Here is a 9,260-nt window from a genome sequence, read left to right as displayed (position 1 = left end):
TCAATATCGGTGTGAGATAAAAACTTGTAGAGATAGGATTTTGGTGTTCTAGTGTTTAGGGCTTTGCCCTAAACCAAGTTTCTAGTGTTTTCCATGTTTCTCCTCTGTTAGTAGCAGCTATGAAGACGGTGTAGAAGAGAAGACATGAGACTGGTTTGGCGAATGTTAGATTGTTGATTTCTATGGTTTCTCCAATGGTGTTTTCGTGAATGTCTTGTTAACTCTTTGGTATTGTCTTGGGTTGCGAAATAGCTTGTAATGGTATTTGATTAATGAAAGTTTTTTCTGGTGGTGTTGGCCGTGGACGTAGCCTATAAAGGTGAACCACATATATCTGGTGTTGTGTGGTTGTGTGTTTGTTTATCTCCTGTCTCTCTTATTATTTCTCCCATATTTGGTTCAAATCACCAATTTCCCTTTGTGATCCTGTTATTCCGCTGCGCTCGGGGTGCCAATTTTCCCAACAATTGGTATCAGAGCCTGGACGGGCTGGTGTGATTTAACCTGGAATTGAACGATGGGTTATTGTTCGGGTGGAGAAATATGTTTTGAAGATAATGTTTCAACCGGTGTTTACACAAAGATGGATTTGTGATGTGATTTACAAATCGGAGGTTCAACTTGGTTGAAGTGCATGTTCCTTGTTTGGGTTTGTGATGTAGTATGGGAATCAGAATAAGGTCGAATGAGGTGGAATACATATTTACTTCTTGAAGAGTGTTAGTAATCATACACTATAAAGAATGGGTTACAAAGTTTGAAGACAGGATGAGGCTGAGCGGTCTCATGTAGAAGCAAGTCCTTCAACGCTTCGAAGTTATGCATGAGATGTTATAGATTTATGTTCTTAAGTCTATGTTAATGTATTCTTGATTGCTTGCACGTAATATCAAGAATGTGCCTGATCTCTAAAGCATGTACCACGGTAATATGGGCATTCACATGTTATATATTTAAGCGAGTATGTTGGTGTGATGGTGGTAAAGTATGTCAGATTGGTGATGGCTTGAGAATCGCTTAAAGGATTAAGCATGTTAATCACAGTGGCAATGTCTGATGGTTTGTTTCAGATACACGGTAATCACGACATTTTCTGGAGTATGACATTGAATTTAACTCTTCCTTTCTGGGTAAAACTTCAATATGTAGTTAGCTTACTAGTTAGGTGGAGCTGGCGGTGATCTTCTAGATGGTTCTCTTGGTGATCAATCTTGGAGTCTGTGCAAGGATTCGTTGATGATAATCGAAGATTTTCATGGTGTTTATGAAACATGATCAATTTCACAAGTGTTCTTCTAGTAGAAGATGGTTTTGAAGATTTTTTATCGATGTCATGGTGTTTTGGTCGAAGACATGGTTCTATGAAGGTGGAAGTTTGGACTTGAGCTTCAAAAGAAATTCTACGGGTATATTGAGATAGTGAATAACTCTGGTGAAAGATGGAGGTAATTTCCTGTGATTGTCTCATGCTTGAAAGCATGATCCGAGGTGGAGAATTGTGGGGTGTATCCGGTGGTTAAGATTTAGAATTTTGGTAAAACTCTACCTTGCATAAACTTGTTCCTAAAGTTTAGGAACTTGGGGTCCAATTTAGGTAAACTTATTTCCAAAGCAAAGTTTACTTAAGGGCCAAGTTTTTTTCTCTATATAAAGGAATATAATTAGAGGTATAGAGAAAATCCAACCTAGAAGAGTGGTAAATCCTTGTGCTCAGGGTTTTTGTCTCTTTGGTAGGAAGGCTCGTGTGCTACCGTTAAAGTCAATATCGGTGTGAGAGAAAAACTTGTAGAAAGAGGATTTTGGTGTTCTAGTGTTTAGGGTTTGTGGATTTTCCTTAAACCAAGTTTCTAGTGTTTTCCATGTTTCTCCTCTGTTAGTAGCAGCTATGAAGACGGTGTAGAAGAGAAGACATGAGACTGGTTTGGAGAATGTTAGATTGTTGATTTCTATGGTTTCTCCAATTATGTTTTCGGGTATGTCTTGTTAACTCTTTGGGTCTTGTCTTGGGTTGCCGAAAGAGCTTGTAATGATCTTTGATTAATGGAAGTTTTTTCTGGTAGTGTTTGCCGTGAACGTAGCATATAAAGGTGAACTACATATATCTTGTGTTGTGTGGTTGTGTTCTTGTTTATCTTCTGTCTCTCTTATTATTTCTCCCATATTTGGTTCAAATCACCAATTGCCCTTTATGATCCTGTGATTCCGCTGCGCTCGGGGTGCCAATTTTCCCAACAAAAACTAGTGCCACATGTTTGGTTAAAGGAGTCGAAGAACAAGAATTTCGCATTCTCTCCGTTCTCGATAGACCGTGCTCTAGGTTTACTAGCTTCTGGAGCAGCTGGTGAAACCGTAAACCAGATATTAAGCTTCCTCAACTCTGAAAGCCTCGTCCATCTAAATTCTGTCAATTCTAAACTCAATGAATCGTTGCGCGAACAGTGAACCCAAACTCTCTTTTGTTGGTGGTGTTTGGATTGAAACTGATTATTTTTTTGGTAATTAGTTGCAAAAGTATGTAGAACTCACACCTATTAGCCATTCAGCCGCGTTATAAGATTGTTCTTTACAGTTTCAGGACTTACTGTTTTTGTCATGTTTAAATCATACGGTTTGACTACAATTACTCTTGTTCTATTAATTTCGCATTAATGATTTTAATGTATTTTTGACTTAGAGCGAAGAGGTGCGGGTCAAGGTGAACACATGGGTTGAAAAGAAAACAAATGGATTAATTAAAATCCTTATTCCTGTTGGAGCAATCAATGCAAGTACAAAGTTCATATTGGCGAATGCACTCTATTTCAAAGGACAATGGAATCGAGATCAATTTGATCCAACACTAACCAAGAACTCAAAATTCTATCTCCTTGCTGGGAAAAATACAGTACAAGTTCCCTTCATGTCGTCCAGAGCAAATCAATATATTACTTGTTATGATACATTCAGAGTCCTTAAACTCCCATACAGATGTTCAGGACCACACAAAAATTCTCGTCTCCATGAACATAGTGGTTGAAGTATCTCTATGTATATAATTTTACCTGAGCAACGGGATGGGCTTGGTGAACTAATAGCAAAGGTGAGTTCTGCTCGTGCTGGTTTTCTGGATAAATATGTCCCAGTCAATCATTGTTTGGTTCTTACGGGAAAATTTAAGGTTCCGAAGTTCAAACTCCTTTTCGATTTTGACTCATCAAGAGTACTCAAGGAATTGGGTATAGTTTTGCCTTTTGATAATTTCAAAGCAGAGCTAACGAAGATGATGGATACAAACGTTCATGTTGACAAAATTCTTCACAAGTGCTTTGTGGAAGTTGATGAAGAAGGAACTGAAGCTGCTGCTGCTACTCCTATTTTTGGGGCTTCTCGGAGTCGCTGCCAGAGGAGTTATCTTCCTCCTCGTACCAATTTTGTGGCAGATCATCCTTTCATCTTCATTATAAGAGAGGAACAAAGTGGCGTGGTCTGGTTCATGGGGCATGTTCTTGATCCTTTATTAAATTCTTCATGAAGTTATGGGATCATCTCCCTAGCTCTTATTTAGTTTCATAAGCATAAGAGCTAGTCATCAGTTGAAATTGTGTTGCGAAGAAATCCTTGAATATAAAAAAAAAAAAAAAAAAAAAAGTTTCTTGAATATCATTTGGTGTAAATTTTTATATCGATTATTATTATTCGGAAGCCAACGGTATGGTATCCCAACTCAATATACTTACATTTGGTGATCAAAAAATGCTTGTTTTGCCTCCACAGACACAAAGTTTATCTTCGGTCACTCCTACCTCCAATCTTGACTTCGCCAATGTTTGCCAAGCCGCTATCTATGTACATGTACTCACTACCCATCTTCGGTTTACTAAACAACATTAAATACAAGAACCGTATTTGAACAACGTTAAAAAAAAAGAACCAATAACAAACCCTGAGATTGGTTACTAGGGCTTTAATATAGCCTGATTAAGTTCTGAAATATGCATGGAATAAAATAGAGATGAAGAATACTATGTGCATGTACTCATTTCAGCTGTCAGAATATAGGAGAGTGCATTAAATCTGAAGAATAAAACTGCCGGTGACTTGCAGAGTGCATTAATTTGGAGAATATCCATGGAATAATCCTCTAAGGATCTAACCGAAATCAGAATATTCCTGTTGCATGTAAAACTATATATGACTCGCAGAAAGAACTAGGGAAATCGGAGATCAGGGAGAAAGTGGAAAATGGCAAAGAATAACACAATGAGTGATTTCAAGAGTAGAGTTAGCAGCAGAAGCATCTATGCTTATGTTCTTTGTTTAGTGACCTTGGCATTACTAGTTTGTGAGTGTTCAGCATATGGTGCCTTTTGGAATGCGATTCATGCCTCGGTAAGAAATGACATATCTGATAAGACGGTCCTTACAATTCATTGCAAATCAAAGGATGACGATTTGGGTGAGCATAAACTTGCATATGGTCAATCTTTCAACTGGACGTTTCACCAGAACTTTATGCGTTCAACAATGTTTTGGTGTTTCATGTGGTGGACTGATTCAACTGGAAAGACGATTCAAGGTAGCTATGAGGTATATAAACTTAAGAGAGACTGGCCTTTTTGTCATACAGAATGCCCATATTCTGTACGGAAAGATGGTATTTATTCGTATTTTGATGTACCTAAGTATTTTGATTTGCTCTTTCCTTGGAAAAAAGAGTGACAGTGATCATGACACCTAGGGTGCAAGTTGTTGGGAAATTGTAATGGTTGCTTATCTTATTATGATAATAATGATAAAAATAAAAATATTTCTCATTAAGATGATGCTGTTCATGTGTTTATGTTTGCATCGTGAAATCAAAACTAGTCATAAAAATCCAAAGTGACCAAACTTGTGGTACAAAAACCCTACTCAAATGTTGGGATCCATTAAAACTCCATCGTAAACAAAACTGATACAAAAATCCCAAATTTTAAAAAATTGATACAAAAACCCTAAATTTAAATGTTGGTTTCATCAAATTTTATTTTGGTTTCATCATAAAATTTGATGAAACCAAAATAAAATTTGATGAAACCAACATTTAAATTTGGGATTTTTTATGTTAATTTTGTTTTGATGGGGTTTTTGTGTTACTTTTGTTTTGATGGGTTTTTTGTGGAAGGATGATGACACCTCTGGAGTTATAACTCGCGGATCGTCGTGAATTTTTATGATGCGTTAGGTCGCTTGACTGTTTCGTTGACCTAACTATCAGCCAGTTGGGAAAAAATTAGTTCTGTCTGCAAAAGTATCGGTGACGGAGCTAGGACTTGATGATGCTTTAGGTCGCTTGACTGTTACGTTGAACATGTTTTGATGAACCTAATTAAGTATGGTTCATCAAGTATTTTGATTTACTCATCAAGTACATGATGCAAATTTCAATATGATTGAAACGGTTAAGTTATTTGGTTAATTCCATTGATTGTTGATTAACTCTTGGATTCTTCCAGAAAATTTCTGTGGTCAGTTGTTTTTAATTGCTTCCGCTGTGCCATATCTGGTGGTATTCAGAACAGGTATTTTTGCGCTGATTCTCTGTGAGGTCGCCTAGAAGAGTCGGTTGAAGATTCCTATGTTGGATTTGTGGACCATAGACCCATATTCATACGGGTTTGAACTAGCGAGAAATATTCGTATACTAGAGTCTTCTTCTACTCAGATGGGTGGACTAAAGCGTCCTAAGCCCAGTAACTTTGGGACTAAACATCAATTTCTACTCTTCTAAAGCGGCAAAGAAGAGTCTAGTCTGTCGGTCGGCTATAAGACGGTAGCTTAGATAAGCTCCTTTGATGGTAAGGTTACTACTGTTATAAATTGCCATTAGAAAGGTGATAAACCTATTCCTTGCCACATGAGAGAATTGTTGCTTGAACACCATCAGTAAAGTTAGCAACTAGGAAGAGTGGTGAGAGGAATAAAGTTTATCCTCAAACAACTTGTTGCTGCAATTGATAGAAATGAAGATGGTGATCATCGTTATGCAATAATCAGAAATAAAGAAAGATAGAATCAAAGAGCAGTTCTGTAGTTAGCTTCATCTAAGGTATGTAACTAACTTTACCTGTTATGTCAAGTTCGAGTTTGTAGTATTCATGAATAATCTAGATCCTGTTGTTCATGCTAGAATTGCTTAAAGGCATGATGAAAGTCCAACATCGTGTGCTATCTAGGTTTTTATCAAAAAAAAGAAAAAGGAAAGAAAAAAATCGTTTGGATAAGTTAGATTTTGGTTCTTCTTTATTATCACCAGTCAGCACCTTGCTCAAGTATCTTGCTCACCAGTCAACACAGAAGCAGTTCTTTATAATTTGTGGGAATAATTCATAACAGTCCGGTAAAATTTCTAACTCTTTTGTTGATTATTGAACCGGGGTTTTTGGAAATAGGGGTTTTGATTGCGTGTTGAGAACGTCCTGTTTAGTTAATGCAAGATATAAACTCAAGAAGAAAATCTGTCTGTCTGGGGTGCAGATCCCATGTCCCCTTCCTCCATGTGTCCTCGTGTCCCACTAGTTAGATTTTGACACGTGGCTTCCTCTTTTTTTTTCCATAATTCCATTATCCTATTTACGGTTAAAGATATTTATGAAAACATAAAAGCATATATACTATTACCTTTTTTTTATCTCCCGAACCAAAAATCTACATCTCTCATTCTTCTTCTCTTTTCTTTTGACTGCACTTTGAGATTACCTGGAAAATGTTCATCACAATCTTTTGGAATGGTTTCCGAGTTGAACCAAGCTGTTCTGTTGGGGTTTCTTTTTGTTACTACCCGTTCATAAACCAAGCTGCTTACTTTACTTTTGGTAAGCATCCCGGTCTTTATTTAATGCCTCACCTTTAAAACCCTAGTTTTCTTATTTATTTGCAGTACTGTTTTTGAACTTAAAGAACAGTTCTGTAACCAAAACAACGAAAAATGTAACAACGAATCGCCGACTAAGGGGATCGAACCCTTGACCACGGGATTAAAAGTCACGCGCTCTACCACTGAGCTAAGTCGGCCACTGTCTTGCTGCTTATCTGTTGATTGCAATATTTAATTGTGTGAACTCAGAACCCAAGAACAGCCATTTGTTGATCCGAAATGTGCATGAGGTGTACATTGATTACTGTACTCTGTAGAAAGCATATGCCCCGGTTGCCACCGATAAAAAGAATTAAAGAATTAAAGAAAGTAACTTAAATATCGTGGCATCTTTAGGGGCGACACAAAAAGACAAAAAATGTTATCCAACCGTAAATTTAAGCTATTTCTTATCTCCGATTTTTCGATATCGCTAATATGCCCTTTTATAATCGGTAGCCAACACCACAATCGGTAATTAAACAATAATCGGTAGTAAATATAGACTCAGTAGTTACCGATTAATGTGTTGATATTTCGGCTAATATGCCCTTTTATAATCGGTAACCAAAACAATAATCGGTAGTTTTAAAAAATAATCGATAGCAAACACCACAATCGGTAGTTAAGGGTCTATATAGTTAGTGTTTGGAATTCTTTTTGCCATATTCTCTCTCGTTTCCGATTGCAGTGAGTGAGGGAAGAAGAAGAAAAAAAGGAAGAAGAAGTGGGTATATGTTGCCAACTTCCATAAACATGGATGGGTACGAAGAAGAACGCGAACTAGTTGAAGTTAAAGGTCCACTACCGTTTAGAGAAGACGATTTGGGGTATATGTTGAATAATCCAAAGTTTGTGGAGATGAAACCCTAGACGACGCTTTGATGGAAGAAAACGGAGAATTACCCGAGATCGAAGCTAACGATGCATCAAACATACATGTATGTTGTTAATAAACTCTAATACCCATGTTATGTGCGTTTTTGTGTGTGTTTTCAACGAGAAAATTCGATTTCTGCATGCATTGAATGCCATGAACGACATATAATCGGTAGCTAATGGAGTATAATATCTACCGATTACAAGAAACTGCCTCCAAAATATCTACAATCGGAAGCTATTGTATGTATAAAACTACCGATTACGGAAAAAACCCCAAATTGAAAGTTTTAATTTCTCACAATCGGTAGTTTTACAAATTAACTTTCCTACCGATTTTAGAAGTTGCCCCAAATACGAGTTTCTCCAAAAATGAAAAAATTGTAATCCTTCATATTTCATAATCGGTTGTTTATGAATGCATTTAACCTCCGATTATGGTAGTCGGCCAAAAAACAATTTTTTTTCCAAAAATGAAACTTTCGTAATTTTCATATTTTATATTCGGTAGTTTATAAATTCAGTTATCCTCCTATTATGGTTGTCGCCCCTGAAAGAAAATAACTTTAAAATTTCGAATTTTACAACATATAATCCGTTATATTGTATTCACATTGATCTTCCGATTGGTTTGTAATCGGATGTTTTGGAATGAATAAATCCTCCGATTAATGAAGTTTTGTATACAGAACAATTATTGTACAATTTTCTATTTCGTTAATCGGTAGTCTAGGGTCGTATATTAGTACCGATTGATGTATAATCGGTTGCCTTGTGTCGTATTTCATTTCTGATTGTTTTATAATCGGTTATGTATCTGCTAACTATTGCTTCCGATTATTAATGCATAACTTGTTGTTGTCGTACGTAGGTTGTTGTAGAAGTTGATGACGATTCTTATTTGAGGATTGATACTTCCCTACAGTATGCAAACGATTTGGTATGCTCATGAATTATCTTTTCTTTTTCAAATCATGTATGTTAGATGGTTATGCTTATTATTTTTGTTTTGTTATATGCGCATTTAGATATTTGGAAGTCAGGCGGAGGCAAAGGAATGGCTTATGAACAAGGAAAAATAGAAGATGTGCATGGTAGTTCAGAACCGTTGCGTGATGAAGATTCGGTTTGAAATGATATGTGAGCGAGGTGGGGAGAAAAAGAGTCACGAGAGAAAGAATAATAAGTATGTAAGGAAGTCGGAGAGGAAGAAATACCGAACTCATACAAAGAAGATTGGATGCCCATTTAAGATTTTCTTCTATAAGCCCGACGGTAGGGAAGGTAAAGAGTGGAAAATGTCTAAAGTTGATAATGGTTGTCATAACCACGATGATCCGGATAATCTTATTGGACATGTAATGGTTGCGAAGTTAAAACCACATCAAATGAAGACGGTGAGGTCTATGCGGATCCAAAAAGCGAGTGCGATCTTAAGTAAAATAAATGCGGACGACCCCGACAACTTGTCTTCTTTGTCTACAATTAAGTATTCCCTAGCTACGAT

The 9,260-nt window shown here is 36.7% G+C and overlaps 2 protein-coding genes and 1 non-coding gene across 3 annotated transcripts; 2 read left to right on the top strand and 1 right to left on the bottom strand.

Moving 5' to 3' along the window:
• Positions 1–3,025: 3,025 nt before the first annotated feature.
• On the top strand, positions 3,026–3,511 carry LOC113271513 (serpin-ZXB-like). Its single transcript, XM_026521402.1, has one exon. The coding sequence runs from the start codon at positions 3,026–3,028 to the stop codon at positions 3,509–3,511; it is 486 nt and encodes a 161-aa protein (XP_026377187.1).
• Positions 3,512–4,221: 710 nt separating this feature from the next.
• On the top strand, positions 4,222–8,835 carry LOC113271504 (S-protein homolog 29-like). The gene is made up of 3 exons (XM_026521392.1): positions 4,222–4,566; positions 8,625–8,693; positions 8,782–8,835. Exons 1-3 carry the CDS (start codon positions 4,222–4,224, stop codon positions 8,833–8,835), a joined length of 468 nt encoding a protein of 155 aa, XP_026377177.1.
• TRNAK-UUU lies at positions 6,961–7,032 on the bottom strand. The gene has a single exon. It is a non-coding gene; the product is annotated as a tRNA-Lys (tRNA).
• Positions 8,836–9,260: the final 425 nt, after the last annotated feature.

The sequence above is a fragment of the Papaver somniferum genome, chromosome 1 (assembly GCF_003573695.1).
Source record: "Papaver somniferum cultivar HN1 chromosome 1, ASM357369v1, whole genome shotgun sequence".
In the NCBI taxonomy this organism is placed as follows: Eukaryota; Viridiplantae; Streptophyta; class Magnoliopsida; order Ranunculales; family Papaveraceae; genus Papaver; species Papaver somniferum.
Note: the sequence above shows the minus strand (reverse complement) of the source record. Positions and strands in the feature narration are given on the sequence as shown.